The 25,713-nt window shown below is 37.6% G+C and overlaps 1 protein-coding gene across 4 annotated transcripts in view; it reads right to left on the bottom strand.

Annotated features, from left to right (window-relative positions):
• STAU2 (staufen double-stranded RNA binding protein 2) overlaps positions 1-25,713 on the bottom strand; it is a 170,836-nt gene that overhangs the window by 56,468 nt on the left and 88,655 nt on the right. For all 4 annotated transcript variants that reach the window (XM_072411049.1, XM_072411053.1, XM_072411052.1 and 1 more), the window contains one exon: positions 17,613-17,920. In XM_072411049.1, coding sequence (XP_072267150.1) covers positions 17,613-17,920 — 308 coding nt within the window. The remainder of the gene's footprint in view (positions 1-17,612; positions 17,921-25,713) is intronic.

The raw sequence follows: 25,713 nt of genomic DNA, 5'->3' as shown, positions 1-25,713 counted from the left end.
TGGATGCAGCAGTGAGCTTTCTGCAATTGTAATTTGGTGAAAAAAAGAAACAAAAAGAACAAAGCAAAATTACAGGTGTTATATAAACACTAAAAAGATTCCAAAGGTGGTACACTGAACAAGTATGAATCATTTGGAAGGGTGGCCAGAAAAAAAGCATCTTCTCCCCAAAACGGACATAGCAGCATGGCTTAAGTTTGCAAAGTTGCATCAGAATAAATCACAAGTTTTTCTGTCCTTTGGACTGGCGAGAACTATGTGAAGTTTGGCAATAATGCACAGAACCACAATTGGCAAAAAACAAAATACAGTACATCAGCAAATACCTCTCATATAAACTGTAAAGCACAGTAGTGAAAGGGTGATGATATGGGCTTGTTTTGCAACCACAGGACCTGGGAACATTAATCCATGAACTCTTCTGCATAACAAACTATTCTAGAGTCAAATGCGAGGCCATTTGTGCAGCAGCTAAAGCATGGGTGAATTGAGTAATGCTAAAGGAAAATGATCCCAACTTAAGTCTAGGTATATACATGCAATAGTTCTCATCTGATAATTGGCTCAGGGCTGATATCGGACAAAAGTCTTGCGTGTTTACAGTGCTCGTCGTCCATAGCACGAAGGACGGTCCTGGTGGATTCACGGATGATGGACAATGAACGACTGCTATGGAAGTGAAGGGAGATAGAGCCAAGTGGGGTGCCGCTCTGTCGTTCTTCCCCTCAACTCCCCAAAGAGAAGAACGGTGCTGTACGTACAGCACTAGTTCATGCATCGTGCAGTCATTTGTCCTTTCCAACGACAATTATCGCCTGTGTGTACATAGCCTAAGAGTGCTGGGACCATAAACGACTGCCCTAATAAATCAAAGCAATGTTGTACAGAGGAGTGGGACAAAATTTCTTCACATTGATCTTAGGAACTAATAAAGTTACGCAAATAAAGATTACTGGTATGAGTGTACATGATTTTTCACGCATTTGTTAATTAAATATAAACACAGTAGAATCTGTTGTGTGTGTACATTTGAAGGCTAGATTTAAAAAATTTGAGAACCTGGTAAAGACTAGATGACTGTTTTATGCCCTGATACATAAAACCTTAGACTTGAGAGAAGGTGTAATTTCTTTTTAACATGACTGTAGCTGCCACGTAAAAAGGTCTATGCAATACTGTTTTGATCAAAAGTAGCCATACATGGGTTGGTGGATGCTTGATCATGTATATCAACCAACCTGATCAAAAGCGATTTTACCTTGCCTCTTTTCGATCCAGAGGGAGGGTATTGAAAATCAGTGGGTGAAACCTAACAACCAGCTGCCACTGGGAGAGCCGTTTTTTACAGCAACGAGCCAAAAGAGGTTTATAAATGGGTAAGTTGCTGTTTTGATCAGTGCACATACCAGGAAGTTACATAGTGGAGGACACCCCTTGACAACCATTAGCCAATTGGAATACTCCTCACTGTTTAACTTCTTGTAGTGAGTGACAACAAGTACACTAAACTATTGTGGCATCCAGGGCTGAAAAATCTCTAACTTCCACAGTGTAAACACCAGATACAGGGGAGGAGCCAGGTGATAATATTCTACATTTTTAAGGTGGTTTATGTTTTTTGCTACTCATATCGTTTTTGTTCCAGTGTAAAAGTGTGAACATTTGAAATCACCATATTTTGGTGGCTCTAGCAACGTATTGGGGAGTAGTCCAGAATTTATACTAAAGATAAGAAACACAAGTAGGTCTAGGAAGGTGAAAAGATAAACCTGGAAGTAATCCACCTGGTTCTCATAATTACAATAATGCAGCTGGCTGAACAGAATTAAAATTCTTCATCAGGTAAAAGTTAACATAGATGTATAATAACTATTTACTGTTTTGCTTGGGGTACCACTTTAAAATCTTTATAGCACTTTTTGCAAAGTCATTAAAACAATGAATCAAGAAGTTCCAAAATGCACAAATGTCATCAAACATCATTTTATATAAAACATCCCTAAAAATTTTATTTTGCTTCCCTTAAGACATGCTGCAACTTCTTATCTGTAGGAATGCTATTGTTCCTCTAGCTGTCTTAGGCAATGAATCCTTTTGGTAATATTCTATGTTTTTAATGTCAGAAGATTAACAGAGATAAATCAGCATAATTAAAAAGGGGTTTTGCTGAGGGACCCAACAGGCATATGTTCTGGGGCTCACAGTGTGAAAGGAATCCTGCCTGGCAGTAGCTCTGCAACATCCATTTTCCTTCGTGCACATTTATTAAAAAGAAAGAAAAATGGGATGAAGGGGGAGGTCTGGTAAGGTCAGTCGGCAAGAGAAACTCTCACATTGTGCCATTCATGCACCCAAATTCACAACGCATTTAGAAACACACAGAAATCAGTAGGGGTCCACCAAGGCCTGACTGAAATATATCAGGCAATAAAACCCCTGAGAGAGACTTTCTTCACAAATCTCCAGTATTAAATGGGCAAGACCTCGGAGAATGGACAAAAGATCTAAGTGGCTTTTTTATGCCTCTCCAAAATTTACACCCATCTGTAAATGCCACTGAAATAATGAGAAGATTTGTGGAACATCCTTCCCTGTACATAAAAATGTGGATGCTAATTCATTGGGAAGAGGCAATTAAACTGTATTTCTTCTACTGATGGTGATGGTCATAGACTAGGTCCATCAATGTGCATCTTGATTTTCTGCCTTTTTACATGAATGTTCAATATTCACTATTTTACTAATCTGTAGTCAAATAACCAAAGGTGTGTCTGATCTGGCTGACAGAGCCATGAATCATTTCTATTGCAAGTACAGTGTCAAGCGTTTATCTTAAATCAGTTGATCAACTAGTGTGTAACACGTCACAATTAATGCACAGTCCAAGAGGAGAAAAGTGCAGTAAAACATTAAAGCATACCTCAAAATTCATTGTAATAAAAAGCAAAAAAATAAAAAATAACCATCAGATATGGTGTATGATTGTCAAAGTTTTCCAGCCTGACCAGAATTCTGTATACTCCACACTTTGGCCAAACATCTTTAGATATTCACAATCAACTTGTGATAGATTAAATGAAAGAATAAATTGCTGACTGCTTGATCAAAGGGAAAAAACAACCCTTGGATGGCCAGATTAAGCCTATATGTATGATCTGAACTTCTTACATCCCATATTTGCAAATGTGCATTTCTGTATCACACCCTCTAAGAAGAAAATTTGTTACGCTATACATCTAAAGTATGCTGGTTGCCTAAAGCGAATCTTAAAACTAAAAACAAAAAAATGACAGCTACCTTTAATCCCGCAGGTCCCTCGATGGCGCTGGTCCTGCGTTGTCCTAGGATTCCTTTTCGTCCCGACAAAGAGGAAGCGCCAGGCGTCGCCATCATGTCTTCTCATCCGGTCTTCTTTCATTACCCGATCTGGCACTGTGCAGGTGCGAAATCAGATGACGTAGCCACTTTTTTTTTTTTTTTAAAGGGTGTTGCACATAAAAAAACAACAACATTTTTACTGTATATAGAAGGGTTGTCTACCCTTCTATGTAATGTAAAAAATGTTGAGTTTAGGTATGCTTTAAGTAATCATCAAAATACACACAAGAAATCTAAATTGTTTTTCATCTAAGTTGGATTTTTGTTGCAGTCTTAAATGTGTATACGTTTGTTACCCAGCATAAACGGGTGGATGACACCACTTTCTAATAAGTTAACTTAATAAAAGAGCAGTGGCAGACTATTTTAATTTCTCCTCCTGTCAGGACATTTACATAAAGCAAATCTGAATACCTCTAAGAGGCACCCATCTTCCTTCCAGTCTCATTTCAGTTGCATAAGGTATTTGCAAGAGTCTGATATCATGGCAAATTTAGGGACTTCCAACAGTTACACAAATGCTTTAATAATGACTACAGAAATCATTAATGTGTCTTTTATTTTTACTATTTCATTTCAACCTTCAAAGCTGCGCATAAGCATTTTTGAGCATCTTGCTTTATGTAAATGAAAAACTGACTCTACTACAATACAACAGGCTGAGGTGTGTGACAGGTCACAATAAGCTATTGTCTAAACAGTGTTAATCTAAATAACTCCAGGTAAACCTGAGCTGCCTGTTCTCTAATATGTGCATACCAAATCATTTTATTTGAAAATCCTTTCAAACAATTATTGAATTCTGGCATATGTTCTAGCAGGCTAGTTGTAGCGTTTATGGGTTCCTGTAATCTCCTGTGTGTTTTTAGCACTTCTAAATCACAGACCTAAATTAGGCGCACAGACATAAGTCAGCAAACCAGGATCTCTTAAAAGTCATTAGCTATATGTTAGCAAATGTTTTCAATCCTGGACCAGATCCATTGCAGGTTTGATGGATCACCCAGCTTCACTGATGTAAGTGTAACCTCTCCAGCTTTGGAGTTTTAACAAATTGGGGCCACTTTGTGAGAATGGCAGTTGGGCAACTAGAAATTTTAGGGAAAGAACTCATCATATCTATATCAAGGTAGCTTTTATGGTGGCTGTCACTATTCAGAAATATTATTCACTGTTCCACTGCAAATCCTCGGTGTAATAAAAAAAAAAAAAGCTTGATAAAGAATTTTCAGAATCTATAATTGACCCCCATCCTTTCCTGTGTCCTGTAGGTTCTACCACTGGCCCCAATCGTTACATTGTCCTGAAAACACAGGAGAATTAAGAATCCCTTACTTCTGGAGTCATCTAATAGAAATAATTTTAACAGGTTCCTTCAAAATCAATGCAGAAAGTAGAAAGACAAAGTTCCTTATTGGTATAGTTACCCCCAGCTACTCAGTGTTGAACCCATTGGATCAGGATTTTAACCATGCAGCTAGACCTTTTTTAAAATGAAAAGTCATCAATGGCATTGTACAGATTTTTCTATGATAGATTTGCACAGTCCAGTGACAGGTAGTACTGCAGATAATGAACCTGCTAGTGACGCAAAGCTGACAGCATAGGAAGGGATTAAATAAATTACCCAAATGCATACTGGGAGGTAACAATGTATGTATGTTCACTACACCGTAGTGCCACAGAGCACAGAATGAAAATTTAGAGATAGCATCCAACGCTGTTAGGTGTGTCTTATCAGAAGTTGTAGTTCTGCAACACAGTAAAGTTGCTACTTGAAACCATATCTGTATTTTAAAAGTTTGTGTGTTTCTTTAATATTTATGCAACTAGCATCACAATTTAGCGTTGTTTAGAACCAGAATTGTAAAGGAGCTGCTGCACTGTGATATCAGTTGGGTGCCTTCTACTGCCTTCACGCACTGGTAAAGGTATACTTCCCCGACTCTCCGACTTTATGGCCGAAGCCACAAAGCTATTTCTAAGAGAGTTTCTGTAGTGGGTAAGTTCATAGAAGCACTAAAAAGGATGAACTTTGGAAATTAAAATACCATTCAGTCCAGGTATATTTTTAATAAAAATAATAATAATTTGAACATAATGGGTGTTTCTTTATGTCTAGAGTTCATCTTTAATACATAAGCTTGTAGTCTCTACTAATTTAGGGTTTAAAGTAACAATGACGATTTAAATAAAAGTGAAGGCAACTGTTCTGTTGAAGGGACGATGCTGTAAGTGGCAATTCATGAACAGCTGGCGAGATGCAGGTTGACTTGGCAAGCAGCACCTCCTCTGTGAATGTCTACGTCTTATGTAAAGAAATGCAGGAAATCACGAACTTGAAAATGACAAACTTGTGAATTAATTCCAGTTAGGATGCGTGCACAGTGTGAAGGGCTCTAGTCATGGATTTAGAACATCTGTTATAGAAAGGGCTCACGAATTTGACTATTCCCACAGAGAGAAAACAAAAGCCATTACAAACTTCTAGGCAAGGATTACAAAGTGATGGTTCAATGTTAGCAGTCAGATGCCAGTACAGGGGATTTGGAAGTGTGTGGTATTATGCAAGCGATGGCTATGGAAATGCAGATTCTGTCTCCATGCTCGCTTTAAAAACAGAAAATTGTTTTTCTCACAAACTTTTACAAAACAGGAAGCAAAAGCTTAACTACAGGGGTGCTAAGGCTTATGAGCCCATAAGTCCTTCTTGGGGGAGCAGAATATACCTGCTGTTTCCCTGTATTCAGCAGCTGTGTTTGTATACTCTATACTTTTTCTGTAAGTTGCATGTTGGTTAAAGCTGTAGTAGATATAATATTTTAGGTATAATATTTAGGTAGTAGGTATAATATTTTCTATTGGATATTAAGGGACCCATTCATTTTCTAAAGACCTCGTGAGATAAATTTCCATGAAACTTTCTAATAACATGAACGGAGTATGGTAAGTCCATGGCAAGCATGGTTGGCTCAGAGGTAAGCAGTTTTACCTTTGCATCACAAGATCTAAATTTTGGACAAGATGCCATCTGCAAGGAGTTTGTATGACACCCACACCAATGGAAACTCAAATTCCTCCGACATGCCAAAAACATGTAGTTATTTGGTATCCCCTCAAAATTGGCCTTAGGCTGGGTTAATGACACAAGATTACGATAGGCACAAAAGAATGTGAGCCACTTTAAGGGACAATTTTGACATGATTATGGACTTTGTGAAGCACTGCATAATATGTTGGTGCTATATAAATACAAGTTAATAATATTATTCTTGAATATTTAATATTAGTAAAGTGAGAGGTGATAAAGACCTAGAAGAACCTGACAATTTTTTTTTGTATACCACTTTTGTATTGTAAGGTTTCCGAATTTTTACTTAGGAAATAAAAACTGAATTCAAATTCCCAGGGATTCAATCTTTAGTTTGAAAAATGATATTATTTAAGTTTCTAAAATTATATTGTTAAAACAGAGGTGATTCTACAGCAACCCTCAGTTATCTGTCATCATTTTTGTATTTAATCATTTAAATTGTGATACACAAATTTTTTTTTTGTGGAAAAGGTTTCACAAGCAATTTTATCTATGTACAATGACTTTTGTTCCCTGCATAGGTACTAGATTATTATTATTATTATACAGTATTTATATAGCGCCATCATATTACGCAGCGCTGTACAAAGTCCATAGTCGTGTCACTAACTGTCCCTCAAAGGAGCTCACAATCTAATGTCCCTACTATAGTCATATGTCATTAATGTAGTCTAAGGTGAATTTTTTAAGGGGAAGCCAATTAACCTCACTGCATGTTTTTGGGATGTGGGAGGAAACCGGAGTACCCGGAGGAAACCCACACAGACATGGGGAGAACATGTAAACTCCATGCAGATAGCGTCCTTACTTGGATTCAAACCTAGGACCCAGCGCTGCAAAGGCCGGAGTGCTAACCTCTGTAATATCTATATTGCTTCACCATGCCTACCTTTCACAAACTAAACTTATTAATGAAGAATAGATTTACAAAAGCTGCCGCAAAGAAAGTATTTCTGTACCAATTGGCCATAGCAAGCCAATAAATTTAGGAAAAATGTTCAAATCAGTAACCAAACTCTCATCTGCAAATTATGAAATGGACTTAGAAGAAACACAAGGCTCCCTCTGGAAGTAGTTTTAGCAACTATAGATTGCTTTAAGAAAAAGCTGAATGTTTTTATAGAAGCACAGAATATAACTGGGTATTAAAGCTTTAAAGTAAAGACAGCAGACACCATTGATCCAGGGAACATCCGATTGTCTCAGGGAATCAGGTAGGAATTTTTTTCCCCTGTTAGGGCAAATTGTACCAGGGTTTTTTTGCCTCCCTCTGGAATATCCATAGGGTTTTAAATCTGGGATAGGTTTATTTCTCAATTAGTGGTTGAACTTTTTTCAACATAACTTTGTAACTATATGTAACAAGCAAGACCGTTTTAACCAGAGAAAGCAAGCTTCCAGTGAAAAATTACACTTAAGTTGCTTATGAACCAAAGAAGTCTTGACACATCAATATTGACAACAGATCCTATCCTCAGCAGAACCCACCAACTCAACAAAGGTTCATTTCAAACACCTTGCACAACGCAAAAGAAAGGGGAACATTATGTTTTACCATTTGGTTGAAAGGTTTTTGAGTTTCATAGTAACTCACCTTCATGTCTAACTTTTCCTATACATGTATATAAGTGGTGATAATTATGACCAGAACTAGATGGCAATAACACCATTACCGTAAATTAAACCTTTACCTTACTCAAAAAAAAAAAAAAAACTATCCTAAACTTTAAAAAGGAAAATGTTATCTAGCTATTTGTACTTTAATTTCTGGGTAATTATGTGTAATTTCTTACAGATAGAAGAGTATCACAAGGTTATCTCACCAGACTCGAGCCTCTTGCTCAAAAAACAAGTATAGCCCAGTTATTTTTTAGTCTCAGTGGGAATCTGGCTTCCTGATTGTCTGTCTGATGTTGTAGAGGGTCACCCCCTGCAGAGCACAACCAAGAAGAGCATGAAAAACACACATAGAAGAAAGACAGCGCACTTCATCATTGAAGGAAAATAAAGGCAGACATATTCAGTAATGATATACAACACAATCATTGTGTCAGGGAAACATATGTTTGATTAGTAGCCTCAACAGTCATTAGCCTGGCGTGTCTAGAACTCAGTGGTGGCCAAATTGTGAATAGTAAGAGCAAACAAAGTGGTGAAAAGGTAAAGAAAAAGGCCTAGTTATTTTGAATGCATTCAATCCCAAGGCACAGATCAACGGTCTCCAAAACATTTTTTTTTGCTTTAGTTTGATACTACTATACAATACTTAGTGCTGCAAAGGCCAGAATGCTAACCTCTGAGCTACCATTCTCTCCTGTTCTGGTGACAACTGGATGTTCGAACATAAAAGCTTTTTTTGTAAAAAAAAAAACGCTTGCTGCATTTAAAATGTAATTTCCAACAGGAGGGCTTCACACAAAGATAATATCCAAGTAAAAATGTCTAAAACACACTAGACGAAAAAAAAAAATGCAAAGGTGCAAATGTAGTTTAAGCATTATCTATATGAAGCCATTTGACTGATAATGTTTTATTGGCCCTGAGAGTCTGGGAGGTTTTGTGAACGTGAGGAATTCTCATCAGGTATCCTCACATCTAACCCTGTCAGTGCCTTGCCTACTAGGTTTTTATGGATCAAGTTTTTTTTAGTTCATATCATCCCTCCCTCCACCTAGCCTGTGAAAACTGCAATTTAGCCCATCATCACAAGAGACTTCAATTAATTACCTATAAGACACTTCCAATAATACACTTCTTGTAATATGTTTGTGCATAATGCAACATTTATTAAAGGAAATATTTTTTATGTACCTAAAAGGCTCCTAAAGGCTAAAATTATTTGTTCAGCATTTAGTGCTTTTTGCTCTCAAACTCAAAAGCTACTCAACTGGGTAGGCAGTTATGTGTTATCTAGCACTGTCCATCACACAAGTGTTGGAAGAGCATTTGGCTTTGTTAACTTAAGCAGCCTGATTGTTATTTGTCAGGACTGAAGGCATTGTGTAAATACACTACCTGAACAGAGATGTCACATCTCTCTTCTCTAGGCATGACAGCACATTTTTATTATAAGTGAGGCTTTAAGGGAATTTCACCTCTGCCATCAGAGATTAGCATTAGGGATGAGTGAAAGATGTGAGATGTTGCCAAATGCATTGAAGTCAATGTGGAAGGGAAAAATTAAAGTGGTTTGTAGAGGCTTTACATGGTTTCTGGGGGATATAGGAGGTTTCTTACAACAGTTCTTGAACAAAAAGACGCCTTTATTAGAAAAAGAAACAAATACATAAATACATTACATTAAAGAGACTGTAAAGAAAACAGAAAATTATTCTACAAACCCAGGGAGAGATAAAAAAATCACTTTTCAACTATCCTGGTCTAGTTCTTGAGCAAAAATAGCCTCTTATTAGTCTAATTATATTAGGTTTTTTTTAGCTAAAAAAAATTATTATTATTTTAATGATAAATGTAATCATTCATCCCTACTAACTATAGGAAGGTAGTGTGGTAATGCCTTTGCATATTCTCTGTCCCAAAGAGACCATGCCTAGGCCTGTAAACACATTTACAGACGTAGCCAGTGGCTAGTTGTCAAGCACAAATAGTGACATTCATAATCTCTTCCCTATGCAGAAAAGGAAATAGCTGGCACATGGTCACCTAGAGATTATGCAGCGACCTGCAAAGACTGAGTGGTAACAAACAGCTTAGTTGGTTGGGTTCACTTGAGACTGGGACTGCTTGGAAGAAAACAAATTACAAACACATGTTTCACTACAAAAGTAACTGATCAAATATTCCATTTGTGTCTAAAAATCCATGAAAAACCATTGAATGTGGCCCAGTTACTAATTATGGTAGCTGACCCTCCAAGTCCATCGCCCAAAAGTGAGGAAATGCTGTGTCCCTGTCTTCTGCATTGTCACCATGCCACAAAGGCTTCCAATAAAAACTAGAATTGGCTGTTTTACGACATATTACACCATCAGAAAGCTGTTCCTGAGAACCACTGCATTAGAATATTCATGTATAGAAGAAATGCTTGCAACAGACTGCAGTAGATGAACAGCATCAAAATGTAACAAAGGTGAAAAAGACAGATAGAGATTAGATCAACTAAAGTTCCACTTCTAACAACTTTCAATTGCATGATCAGGCAGGTCATTTTACAGAAAGGGATGGAAGATGATGGCGGCTCCCTGCAAAGAAACATGGACAGGGGAGTATCAAGGGTTTAGTTCTGATTTAAAATTAGAACTATATATGTTAACCAAATTCACATTTACACGGATTCATTTCTCCGCTTTCAGGAACATACACAAAACACACTTTTGGCAATGTGGTTAAAGTTACAAATTTTCTATAACAGAGCAGGTATTTTGTATTTTTATTGTTGAGCACTTCTCTGGTCACTTGCAGGATAGTTTAGCAAATATCAAATATAATTTAAAAAAAAACATATTTTTATGGTATATGCATACGTAAAAATCTAAAAAAAAAAAACACCATTTCTATAGACAAAGCAATCTCCGAAACATTTTCCAACGCAGACAACAAACAAAGCAAACGTGTGTGTTTTTCTACTCCATAACACAGAGCACTTTCTATTGCTGAGTCTTGTAATAAGAACTGCCTCCCGACTAAATTATTTCCCACAGAGATACAGTTCACCAATACAGAATATAACAATCTGTACTCACTGGCTATACATGCCTCTTGCTGGAGGATACAACTCCAGTTACAGTGCAAAAAATACATTCATTATCTTCTGGAATAAAATGGAGTTTAAATAAGAGGATATTAGTACAAATATTGTAGAATTATGAGAGCAAACATTTCAATCTGATGTGTTTAAAGTTAGATTTCATCAGAAGAAGCAGAAAAAAGCTGGCTACCTGGGCCAACATGTATATTAGACTGTAAGTTCCACTGAGAGACATGACATGAGTTGTGAAATGACTGTGGACTCTGGAAAGGACTAAAGGTGCGTACACACTTCCAATTTTTATCGTTCCAATCGAACGACGAACGATCGAATGGGCAAAAAATCGTTCGTAAAAAAGTAACCAACGACGCCGACGAACGAGGAAAGTCGCTGGAAACGAACGACCGGACCGGATTGGACGACGATCGTTGAACATCGGTCGTGTGTACGGTCGTTCGTTGATCGTCCATGTTCAGAGCATGCGTGATGAACGAACGTCCGTTCACTTTCCTGTCGTGCACATAGTTCCTCTATCGCTTAAACGATCGTATCTACTGTGTGTACAATATCTACGAACGATCGTGTCGTTACCTCTATGTGCAGGATCGGTGCTATACGATGGTTCGTGTATATCGTGCAGGAACGTTCGTCGTTCGTTTTCCGACGATAATAATTGGAAGTGTGTACGTAGCTTAAGAAAGATGTTATTTACATGCATGAATAAACAAAGATACATTTTGGAAATCCTTTCCACGTTGGTGCGATCATACACAAAGATGTCCAACACTGCACTAACAGTTCACCACCCCATAACAAAGCAGCCCCAAACCTGCAGGAGTTCTGATCTGTATAACAACTGAATTCTTTGTGGTATCATGATATTAATTACCACTGGCAATGTGGTACAAAGGAAGCATATGGGATTGACAGTGTGATTAAGTGAGTGAAGTGATTGACAACTTTGTCCGAGATCCTCCTGACTTGAAAAGGTGTTAAGCACTATCATTAATTATTGATTATATAGAGAGGATATAAATCATGCACTCCATTGGTATCTGTGACACTGCTCTCTCTTGGTTTGCTTCCTATCTGTCTGACCGCTCCTTTCAACTTTCTTTCAATGGCAATTCCTCTACCCCAACTCTCTGGAATGGTCTTCCTCGTCCTATTCGGCTTGCTCCTACTTTCTGCTCATTTAAAAGGGCACTCAAAACTCATTTTTTTCAAACTTGCCTATCCATCTTCTTCTGTCTTTTGAAACCGTCACTACTTCCCACCATTACATATCTCCCATTCTATTGTGTATAAATTCCCTCACCTACTAGATTGTAAGCTCTTCGGGGCAGGGTCCTCTCCTCTTGTATCACTGTCTGTATTAGTCTGTCATTTGCAACCCCTATTTAATGTACAGCGCTGTAATATGTTGGCACTTTTTAAATCCTGTTTAATAATTATAATAATAAAAAAAATTTAATCTAGCAATGAGATAGTCAAAGGAAGGCTGGTCCCATACCCTGGAAGTGTAGTGAAATTCTGATAGAAATGGACAAGGTGTACGTTTCTGGAAATTTTTATCAGAACATAATACATTAAACTTTCGATTCTATGAGTCCATGATTCATTAAAGTCAACGGAAAGCAGCAAACACTTTCATGAGATAAGGAATGGCTGCACATACATTAATCATTATTTATCGATTCACTGGATTGATACAGCACCAGCTAATTACACAGAACTTTAAAGGACACAAAGATGAGTTCACACAAATCCCTGTCCATCTCCAATGTTCATCTCACAGTTCAAGCCCAGCCCCACTTGTACATACTAATGCCAGGTTTTGTATATGCACAGAAATTCTGCGCTGTTAGAGGCTTTCACATATTTAGATTGTATATGAAGCACTTCCACCTACTACTGCATGGAAGTTTACATATTGGAATAGATTATTTCTTCAAGAGAACTGTTTCACAGGTACCATGGAGTCACAAACACACCTGAACACTTTGGAAACAGACACATCCTTTTGTGTCAGTGAATCTGGTGGACGTCAAGCCATTATTTAGCCAATTACAGCCTAGAGATTGCAGGCGGCAGAAGTTGTACAGGACAGCAAAGCTTGCCACGTTAAAGTAAAGTTGCAGGTAATTGTTTTGTTACCACTTTGTGTATTGGGTTCCTGACATCATTTCATGCTGGAAATTTGCAGAGCTGAAGCTTTGCAAAGGAGTTCGGCTAAATACAGAGGCCTATATTTAAACTGTTTTTATATCAAGACACCATATTACACAGCACGTTACGTCACTTTTACATATGAAAAAAGCATAGGTAATTCTATTCACATACTTTCTGTGATCCAAGAACCCTTGCCAAGCAATACCACCAAGTCACATACTATCCCTCGGTTCAGCAATTTAGCCAGGCCTGGTCAACTGAGTAGCTGCAATATGCTGATGAGATCCATCTTGAAAGCATTGGACTACTACTGACTCTGCTCCAACCAATCTCAGCCTAAAAGATTCAGTGCAGGGGAATACTGAGAATAATAAAAAGGCAAATTAAGGTATTGATTACCATTTTTTTAAATATTTAGAAATTTTTTTTCGAATATCTGCCTGTAGTTCAACCTTAAAGGGAAATGTAGGAGTAAAACTATGAAAGCGAACTGCATTGACCAACTAGTTTTAATACTGGTTGACTAGAATAAACTAAATCTGTCAGAAACCCGGGCAACTCTTACTAATCAGTTGAAATGATAACCACATAAGACAGAAGACTATGAGATATAGGCTATATATGTGAAAACAAACTTTTCACAGAAAATCAAAGCTTGGCTTTACCCACTTCTGCCAATAAGCCTCCCTGAAAGACCTATTTTAAAGGCGAACACCCCTTTATTTAAATTTCATTCAGAAAAAGTCAGAACTAAAATAAGAAAAACAATACAATATCTTTACAGTCATATCTTTTAAATGTCCAGGCTTTGTACATTAGACAGCATTAAGGTATTTTCTGTTGTACAGACCATGGAGTGATGGGCATATTTTCAATCCTAGTGGGACTTCATGTAAAGAACCATTTCTATGAAAATGTTTTAGACAGAATTCAGGATTAATATGAACATAGACTCCAAACAATTTTCATATTTATAGCCAACTCATTATCACTGCTGTAACTTTAGCCATAAATTGCCAGGAAGACCAGTTGACTTGTTCGGTGTTTGAGAAAGAGACAGATAACTAATTTGGAGTCAGTCCAGCATTTTAAAACATTACCCTTGCCACAAGTTCTCTGCCCATGCAGTACAGTCCTATTACCTTCTATAGTGTTGTATACTTTGGCAAGAAAAAGACCATAAAATCAATAGGGCTGTACTGTGCAGGCAGCAGAAAAGGACTTTTAGTGAAGAAAACCAATGCTGGACCGTAGCCCTTTGAATCTTGCTATGTGCAAGTGTAGAGGGAGACGGTGGATTACATTGTAGGCATATATATAACCACACATTCTTTCACAGAAAATCAATAGACCTACTAAACTTGCTGTAAATTATGCCTGTGCTTCACAGAAATCTCAAGTAGCATAACCAGCCATGCCAGTGCACTTATGTTATGAGAACGAGGAGAAATAGGTGTTTTGTAGCTCAAATCAGGAGCAAGTAGTCTAGGGTGACAATACTACTCCATATATTTTGTAGTGAGAAATTGTTGTAAAAATATATGGTGTGTTACTGCCAAAATCATCAGATAAAACTAAAGTGAAAACAAGCTTGAACAAATGAATTCAATGAAGTCTCCTTCATATCTAAGGACTGGTAACTGAGAACAGTCCACCATGGGGTGAAGATCTGAAGAGGACCCTGTGTTCCACATTTCCTTGGCTATAAACTCTGAATAAAAAAAAAATCAATATGAATATTGCGACTTACCTGATGAAAAATCCCTATTTTAAAATAAAATAACTTAACATGTGTCCAGATATGGGCTTTAAAGTGCCTCTGTCATAGGAGAATAGGAGAAATTTGGAGCAGTCACTGCAAACCTTCCTCAAAATGCAGTAACATGATAGGTATGCTGTGGAGGAGTGCCAAATAGGTGTCAGAATTACTGATTTCATGTTCCAGTACACCAGTTCTTAGAAACTAGAATTCCTAGATGAAAGTCCAGGTATTTCAGCCTCTATGAGAGTGTCAGTTTAAAGAAGGTAATTTCAAAGACCTGACAAGATAAAATGTGCATTTCCACAAAGGAACTTCCATTAAAAATTCAAAAGAAAACCATAGGGTTGATTTTTAGAATATGATAACAAATGTACATTTTTTTTAAAATTAGTGGCAGGCATCAAGCTAAGAATGGTACAAAGAACTTGTCTGGTGTCCAGGTAATTGCGGTCCCGTGTTTTGAAAACTTGAACAATCTAAACATATTCAAGTAACATGCAGTAATAGGTGATGATACTGTACACATTAAAATTGGCATAACTTTAAACACAGTACCTAGAGTACTAAATAAGGCCAAAGTGTGGCTCAGAGCTCTGTTAAACATTTGTGGTTGAGGGGTAGTGCTATTTTGCAAGCTCCCAAGGTTTTAGGATTCATTGCATCTTTGCATGAAACATGCCAAAGGTCTTGTCAACATGCAACCCACTTTTTTGTAGCATTGATGTTTGAATTAGGAAATCAAAAGTTTGTGTCAATGTTTGTGCCATTTTCCAAATTTTTATAGGCTGTAAAAGGTTACTTCAGCAGTGGGGGCAGGTGGGGTCAGGGCACACCAAAGTTTTTGGGAGTGAAACACTTGTGCTGGTTAACTTACAACGGTATCCCAAAAATTGAACAAAATAAATTCTTGGCAATCTGGTAATTAACTGCACATAAGCTTACCTGGCCAACAAATTTGGAACAGTCTTATGGTGCCTAGGTCCCTAAAGTGAGCGATACAATGTTCTCCACATGTCCCACCCAGGTCACTGTCATTACACACACAGATATGTTCCAAGCTCTCCAGACTGATGAGGCCTCAGCACTGGTTTCAGGGTGAACAGACCCTAAGCAGGCTGGTATTTTTTTTTTATTGTCCTTGATTAGCCAACTTGCTTCAACTGCTCTTTAAGTGTTCATTCCCCACACACTCAAAAACCCAATGCAAACCACTGAAACTTGGACAAATAAACCTCCCATCCTGCATCAAACCACAGAAATATACTGACCTGCGTATATGCTGTCACAGTGGATATACACAAAACTGTTAACCTTGAAATGCTGTAAACCATTACTTTTCAGCTTCTTGTTGACTCATAACATGCATAAGCCATTAGGAAATCTCCTAAAGACTTAATATTAAAATCTTAATGAACAGTATTATTAAACAGGATTTATATAGCGCCAACATATTAAGCAGCGCTGACATGAGACTTATATTTGAGATTGAAGGATGGCAAAACTATATTCTGATTACAATGACATGCACACAATTAAGGCCACAGAGAGGTACCCTCTATCCAGGTGGTGCTTGTAATCTTATGATGGATATTAAAAGCTCTTAATTAGCAAATGTAGTGAGAACATTTTAACATGTTTTGTGCTAAAACGCTTAGATCTTTTGGGTATGCATTGTAGTGTGAAAGGAGTCAAGATCTTCCTAATGTAGCATGTGACTTCTGTAATAAACCTCACTTTTTCAGTATGAGACGGGACATTGTGTTTGGCTTTTGAAGAAAAAAAATAGGATAAAACCCAGACTTCCAAATTCCTTAATCAAAACCATTGAATACCACTGCCGGGTAACAAATAAAAGGGAGATGCCCAATAATCCCTCCAGCCTATGGAACCATGAAAATTAAATAAATAGTGCAAGATCAGATGTTGATTCTGTTCCTAAAAAGGGTAGAACCGAAGAAGTTTTTTCCTCCAACAATGTCATGCTTTCTGTTTTTAGAAAGACAAATATTTTGTTCAAGGTTGTCAGAGCAGGAAGTGGAAACTCCAAGTTAGTCCCATCCTGAAGCTAGCAGTAATTTAAAAATGAAACACTTTGAAAAAAGATAACAGTATGTTAATCTTTTATAACTGGCCTTTAACTTAACCACAATTATGAATATTATAATGCCTACATGGTACACTTAGTTTATCTGTGCAATAAAGCCTTTCGTAAATTGAAATTTAATTTTTGACCCTAAATGTTAGCAGATGATGAACAGTAATAGAAATATTATGATTGGTGAACTGGCCCTTTAAGCTAAAATTTTAGCTACCTTTATCTCCATGAAGCTTTGATTACAAGACGCCTGCACTTGTTCACCAACAATTGAGGGAGCACTCAATTTTCCAACCATATTTTTAAATTTATTTCACTTTGTGTTCTGTATTTATAACATGTCTAGGAGCAAAGTACACATGGATTGACTTCTATGTGTTAAAGAATAAAAATATTTCCTCACCTGCATGCCCTGAATGCCTGCCAGATACTCCAGCTGTTTGGAAGGCTGCACAGAAGATGTGGTGCATGTCTTGTTGTTCCCCGCAAACCCAATAGCCTCAGTAGTAGGGGAGCTGCCATTGGTCAGTAGATCTCTACCAATAGCAGCAGTGCAACTTTGGCCTACTGGAGTGCTAAAATATGAGCTGGATGGTTGGTTCAACTCTTTAGATGACAGATAGTTGATAGAAGGGGTATGCACAGTTTTACTGCGACTGGCTTCCATTTCTTGATAGACATCAGGAGAGAGATGAAGAATTCCCTTGGGAGCTGAAGAGAAAAGGACAGGTGTAAATCTTACAATAACAGAACTGAGTTTTCCTCAAAATCAGGTAAAATCTTTAACATCCATATAGAAAAATTAAGCCCGGGATCTAAAAATCTAACCTATGTTAAAATTGTCTAAAAATAGAAGCTATATCTATAGATTTCACCCTTTATTCAGCATATATACCAAAAACTAAAAATGATGTGTGAACACATGCTTTTAATGGCTCACCCGGTTTACATCTCTCACTCCATAAATATTTGGTGGCACAATATCTTAACAGACATGAACAAGGTGAAAGGACTTATGCATATGTCAGTGGCTACGGAGAGCAGTAAGATATGAACCTGACGGCTTAGCTGCATTCAAACAGTCAAAATCTGCATAATATTATTAATAAACAGTATTTTTATTGGGCCAACATATTACACAGTGCTATACAATAAATAGGGGTTGCAAATGACAGACAGATACAGACAGTGACACAGAAGGAGGAGAGGACCCTGCCCGGAGGAGCTTACCATCTAAGAGGTGGGAGAAGTATCACAAAATAGGAGAGGAGCAAATCTGTTTAGTCTGTTTTACAAAAAACATTACACAGAAAGGTGTAGTGAGTTAAAAAAAAAAGTGGATTGCAGAAAACAGATTACAAAAGATACCACTAAATTTAAGTGCTTTGGGTACGAAAAGCTTCACTTTAAAGCCTACAAACAGTTTGAAAGATGTTTGTTCAAAATGATGTTGCTTTGGGGGATTAAAGCACTAGAAGTGACCAGTTTGAAATAGTATATGCTGTAAATTTTAACAGAAGTTGGTACAGAATTAGATAATGAAGAAAACAAGCATGGTAAACCATTGCTGAGAAGGGAAACAGCATGTGATGGATCTCAATGAAAGACTTAACAACTGTGATTGATTGTACACACTGCAAAGTGTTTAATAAAGCCAATACCAGGGAGCAGATGTGTTCCTGTTTGATGTATTAATGACGAAAAACAAACATTAGGCATTGGCCTTCCAGCACTTTTTGTGGTTTTGTGTGATCCACCCAAGCCCCTAAATGATGTCTAGGACATGGACTTGGATAGGATTCAGACACATTAAAAAAAACACACACACAAAAAAAGTATATGCTGTGGACTGCACTGTTGGGCAATAGTATTTGAGTATGACATGGGTAATTAAAAGCATGCTTTGTTTACAAAAGTGAAATTCCATTTTCAAGAGTTGTTTTAAGTAATTTTAACATTACTGCCCGCTATAAATTTATGTTCCAAATAAAGGCTTGCCATTTATTTTGCATGCTTCGTTACATTTTGAATAGAAGCATATGGGACCACCAGTGCAGGCTACCCAAGGATACAGGGACGTATCCTGCTAGCTGAGCACTGCCAGCTCTTGCTTCAGTCAGTTTGGACAGCCAAGAGTACCAGGCACAGTTTACAACCTAATAGAAAAGGTTAAGATTTGTATTAAAGGAGCGGGTAGTCCACTTAAAATGGCAAGTCTTTAGTAGAGGAATTTGCTGTGAGACCTCGGTTTTCAGATTGTCATTTGCCCACCTGTACATTAAAGTAACCTATATAGAACAAATTCCACTGGTGGTCACTGGCTTACAGTCTTATGTCCTGGACATGCAGAGACACAGAAGGACCAGTTCTGGATGGAAGCCAATTGTACAGAATTTGTTTGGGTCATGAGGACAAATTCCTCCAACCCAAGGATGCACACAAAAAAGGGCAGAACATGCAAAACTTTTTGCAGACATTATGTGCATATTGGGAGCACTAGCCCATCACTGCCCTAATGCTTGGTCCATATTAAAGAGGTACTAAACAGCAAACTAAAGATGAGGATGAAAACTTCAGAGTATTTATCACCAAAGCAGCAATGGCAGGTGCCCATATTTAAATCCTTACAGAAAAACTTTAACCAGAGGCAGGTGAGCTTCTGCTATAATCACCAGGTATGCACAGCATATATGCCCGATATAGCACAAACTGTTTGCAGGCAACCTTGCAAACATGACAGGTCCAGGATTTTGCACTGCTGCATCCCAGGAAACTACAAAATTTCCTGATTTACAAAACTTTAAAATTGAAAAGGGGTGTACTCTCTTTCTCTCATGATGTATAAAAATGGTTGTGTGGTTCACATGATATTGTATGACTAGGCTTTCCATGCTGCAACTTATTTTTGTTTGGAGATAAATATTTATTCACACTCACAGCTCAGTTCACTTGGATAGGTTAATTATTTTTATTCTGTACAATCTATTCAACTATTTTATTCCAATGAACATTTAGCTTACAAACAAATAGCAGACAGTCATGGAGTTGTTAGTTTCACATTATTTGGCAATTTGGCTGTTAAAGGCTTAATATTGCATAACACAAAAGCTCCTGTTCTCGCTCTTCTCAATAACTAAATGCATTAAATTTAAAATAAACGCATAATAAAAAACATATTGATAGATTTTGAATTGAACCCTATATATTAATATACCAACAGGCTATTGTCTTAGATATACACATTTACATATAGAAAACAAAATGGAATATATCTACACGAGACATCTTTTACAAACTGTGGCCAAAACCTAACTTTACAGAAGTTTGTCTGATGCTAGGAAACACCTTCACAAACACAGTGATCAGTGTGCAGGAATTCAGCTGATAAAACATTGGAAAGCCTATCAAAGAGTGCACAAAAAAAAGCAATCTTCCCCCGCAGGTACAATACACATCTTCACCCAGGGAGGAGGAACTGATTCAAAGGGTGTCAACACAATTTGGTGTTCATTATGCAACCCATGCTGCACCCTGCCATGCACATGAATAAGTGTAACAGCTCTGCAAAGGATTATCTGGAAATCTACATGGCATATCAAAGACAGAACACTAACATGCAGTGAAAGGCTGGTCCCTAACCACAGGGCTCACTTATAACATTTTACTAAAGAACTACTGTGATAGGAAGCTGGAACATAACACTTAAAAGAAAATCCGGCCATTGTTCTTCCATACAGAATACGCAAATCAATAAGCAATTTAATCTGACACCAAACACTCTCTGGAATTACCGTCCTTGAGAACACATGGGCATGGAGAATGTTTGATGAATATCAAATTCACTGCTTTTATAAAAAGATCCCAAAATGTATGTAAACTCACAACTAGTAGTAGGAAGGGTCCAACTTTTGTTTTTTTATTTTTCCATCCGTATACATCCAAATTCATTAAGGAAATGTTTCCTGATAACACAATGGGCAGTGAGAGGCAATATCTTGGGGGAAATGTCCAAGACATCATTCATCCCTCTATTTTTGTTTTTGGAAAACCTAAAAATTTGGGTTTTGTCATCACTCTCAGTTCTTAAGGTTGCTAGAGAATGTGAATCTCCCTAACAGGCACACACAGCAACCCTCACTTCTATTGGGATAACCTAAATAATATATTTGAAGTTTTAAATAAATATGGAGCACTTGAGGCACAACATTTGATCACTTATGACAGATAAAGATGTAGATATTGTTCAAATGATTTACCTACATCAGTGTTCAAGAAATCAAGAAACTGTAGAAGAGTGGCAACCACTGTATTGTGACCCAATTCTTCAGTAACCACCCAAAAACAGCCAGGTGGTTACTGAAAAGTGCTGGGTGGTGTGTCCGGCTTAAAGGGGCTGGGGAAAACACTGCTACATGATGCCAAATATTTGGCTAAAGATGATTTAAGATACATTTTAGAAGTGATTTTGTTTGCATTGGCCTGCAACTACTGTCAAAAGTTCAGAAAAAAAAATTACAAATAACCTTAGGATTAGCTGTCAACAGTTCCCAAAATGTATCCTGTCTACAGTCAGTCCTAGGCAATGTCCAAATATTAACCAAATAGATTTTAACTGAGAGTAAACTGGGTTGACATCTTAAATGTTAACAGAATTTTGTTGACAGCAGCACTTTCTCTAATCTATGGCAATTTCCCCAGCTACACATAAGTGTTGGGTAAATTGGATTAAAAGGCAAACACTTTGGCACCATGCTTCAAGCACTGCTTTGCATAAATTAACAGCACAGCTCCCCCTCTTTGCATTAACAAACAATCAATCTAGGTAATGACAGCACACTATTACAGGAAAGGCAAAATTAATACATTTATCTAGAATGTTTCCACCAGCACAAAGTTCAAAATTCTTGATGTAACTATTGAGCTAACCGATGTTGGACTCTTTGATCAGAACCTGTAGCTGGACATTGAGAAACAGTTTGCATGGGAAAGGATTACTTTGATTGCCTGAACACGTGTACACATGTGCATGTCAACCGATCAGTACCAAATGATTCATTTTATCCTGGCAGTGATCTAAAAAATCAGCCTATTGGCAAATAATTTCTAACTTGGTTACTATGAAGGAAGAAGCCAACCTGGCTCCGTGTAGACATCTCTCATGCTCTTCAAGTGGAGAAAGCCAGGGAACAAATCACAAGTTGGGACTTTGTTGGTTTAAACAGACATAATGAAGCATAATATCTCTAATATTTTAACAAGGAAAGTGTTCATTTGCCAGGTAAACTACAAGCCAAGGATCCTTATGTTATCATTTCTTGTTCTTACCTGTATAACATTTAGATACACATGGTTTTACTGTTACTTTTGTTCTTTTGATCCACAAAAATAATCCCTTTAATATAGAGTAGACAAGTATGCTAGGCATAGGGAAGAATTAAACACAGAAAGATAGCATACAAATAAAAAAATATCCCAAGTCCCAAAAAATCACTAGTATATCTAGTAATCACAGGGGCTGCAATCAAAGCCAAGTCCAGGAGTACAACAATCTCATGCTGGAAGGTTTTGTAATATACATCACATTAAAGCTACGTACACACATCCAACGGTTCTCGCCCAATAATCGGCTCAGGGCTGATACTGGGCGTATGTACAGCACTCAGTTCATGCATTGTGCAGTGCTTGCCGATGCATCTTTCACGATCCTTTCCAACGACTATTACTGCACGAGTGTATGCGGCCTAAGACTTTCAGTGTTGATGGAGACCACCTATAGGTTGTGCATAGATAAAGTCTTGAACCTATTAGATCTGTAAATCCTGAAAACAATCGCCCAACCTTTGCTACAGATTTCATTCTATGCCTGTTTTGTGCACTTTGTGTCAGCAGTCTGATCAACCCTGCAAATTCTCAGAAAGTTTGCCTCTGAACTACAGAATCATGTCTGGTGGTTACAAACATACTTTATGTCTTAGGGTGACAGTGCTTCTTCTTCAAAGATATAGTACACTGGATGACTGTCATCACCCCTGAACAAAGTGTGTCACTGGCAGTATCATTAGGTTAAAATAAAAGTTTTCTCTTTGTTGCTAGAGCAATCTTTGCCTCCTCTTTCACCAAATGCCTTCTTCTGGGTCTCCACTCCGTAGGTTGTGAAACAATTTATTGGTTCCCCTTTAACATTGCCAGTTTAAAATACCTGGCTTGAGTGTCAGGATAAATATAAACTCTCTTCTAATCCTTAGTTATTATTATTACACAGTATTTAAAAAGAGCTATCATATTAAACAGTGATGCACAAAGGTAACACTTTTTGACAATGCAGTGTTTCCTTTAGGGATTACTTTCTCTATTTTAGGTGGGTATGTTAGGGAGGATTGGCTGCAAGCTAGAATATGTATAGAACTGAAACTAGGTACATTTGTCCCTTCATCCTCTAACCGGTACTTATCAGGAAATTGATTTTACCTGTTCCAGTTAAACACTTTTTGTAAAACCTTACACTCCTCATGCATTTTACATTACCTATACCAGAATAAAAAAAATTAATAAATGTTCTTTCCCAGCATTACATAGATATGTTCTATCTTACATTTATAAATTACTACAAGATATTTAGAGCCTATTCTCCTAGATTTGCTAGGGAATGGATGCATGTTTCTTTTCAGAATACAAAAAGAAACTGTGACTATGTACCTATGCAAATAATGGCAAATGAATCATTAAAAAATAATGAAATCAGTGTCAGAATTTCTATATACATCTGGGAATAATTTATACTACAGTTTAACTATATTAGATTATTTGCTGATGTCTGCTTTGAAGTACAGGCTCATTAAATGTTCTTTCCGGAATACTTTCAAAATAGAGTAACCTTTTATAGAGGTCACCTATGAAATACATTGAGTAAAATTACAAAGTAGGAAAAACTGTAAACGTGAAGCTCTGCAAATGGAAGGTTTATAGAGTTATATCAGTTCAATTGTTTTAAGTAACATGGGGACTAACTGAATAGCTACCGTAAATGATTTTCTCCATGTTGGTCATACAAGCAGATATGTTTCAGTCAAACAGTGTAATTTCTGTAATAATGAATTTGCAGGTTCTGTGTAGAATTGTAGTACCCTTTACACACCTGCATACATAAATTGACACTCACCTATGCTATCTAAGATATCCTGTAGTCCTGAAGAAGTAGTGTTTCGAAAGGTGTTGGGATTTTAAGGACTAAACTCATACTTCTGTAACATTGTAAACGCTTTATGATCATGTTTTCATTTTTGCTTGACCTATACCTAAATGTATGTTTTCACGCAAGTATATTGAAACCATTGTTCCTTATTGAAAGAGGCACAATAAAAGTGTTTTATAAAATAATATTTTGGTACAAACCAGTAGACCCCTTTTTCGAATAGACTAAGTTGCATTTCCATTCTCCTTTTTTTTTGGAATTACACAAGCGGTTGGTTCTTCTCCTTAACACATATATGAGGAGATGAACTGCACTTCCCTTTGAAAGTACACATAAAAACTACTTCAAAAGAAGCTGCATGGGTTGCAGAAGTTATTGTGTTATTATCTAACACAAAGGTCTGCAAACTTTTTTGGCCACTAGGCCATTTATGGGGTGGGCAGGACCACACTAGGCCGGACTGAGTCCCGCCTAATGGCTCCGCCCCCTATTAGGAATGCCCCTCCAAGGGAAATCCCTCTGCTCCGTCTGCATTGCCGAAGAGATGGATTTCCCTTCAGGGGGCCTTCCCTATTTACCGCGGCGGCAGAAGTGTTAAGAGAGCCACAGCAAAAGGAGGCTCAAGGGCCGCATACGGCTCCAGAGCTCTGGTAGTTTGTTTCCTGGTCGGCAACTTGCAGCTCCAGAGCCACGCATAGCCGGACAGCATTAGGCCAGATCGGCCAGGGGGCGTTAGGCTGGAACAAACTATCAGCTAGGCCGTATCTGGCCTAAAGGCCGGAGTTTGCCGACCTCTGATCTAACCCAACTGAACACAACATATCACAATGTCCACAATATATCTAAAGCCAGGTACACACATGCAATAATTGTCATTGGAAAACAAACAACTAACGATTATGCACAAATATTTTGAATGATCGAATTGTGCACAATTCTGTACATGCTCTAACAAAACGATCGTTCAAATATAATCCACCAATAAAGTACACACGCTAGATACGATCGTTTGAACGATGCAGGAAGTGACGTGTAAAGGAGAAAGTGTACTGCAGAACCATCCACGATCACTGAACAACCGTATACACGATAGCGAACGATCGTCGCCCAATCAGATCCACCAGGACGGTTGTTCGTTTCCAGCGACAATCCTTGTTCATCGGCGTCGTTGTGCACTTTTTTTGTTAACGATTATCGGACGAACGATCATTAGTACTTCGTTTCCAACGATAATTATTGCATGTTTGTACACAGCTTAAGCTTCTTTAACTGGTCTAATACTTTACCTAGATTACTAGAAAACAATCCCATT

This window comes from Pyxicephalus adspersus, chromosome 5 (genome assembly GCF_032062135.1).
Source record: "Pyxicephalus adspersus chromosome 5, UCB_Pads_2.0, whole genome shotgun sequence".
Lineage (NCBI taxonomy): Eukaryota > Metazoa > Chordata > Amphibia > Anura > Pyxicephalidae > Pyxicephalus > Pyxicephalus adspersus.
This window is presented reverse-complemented; position numbering and strand designations above follow the sequence as displayed.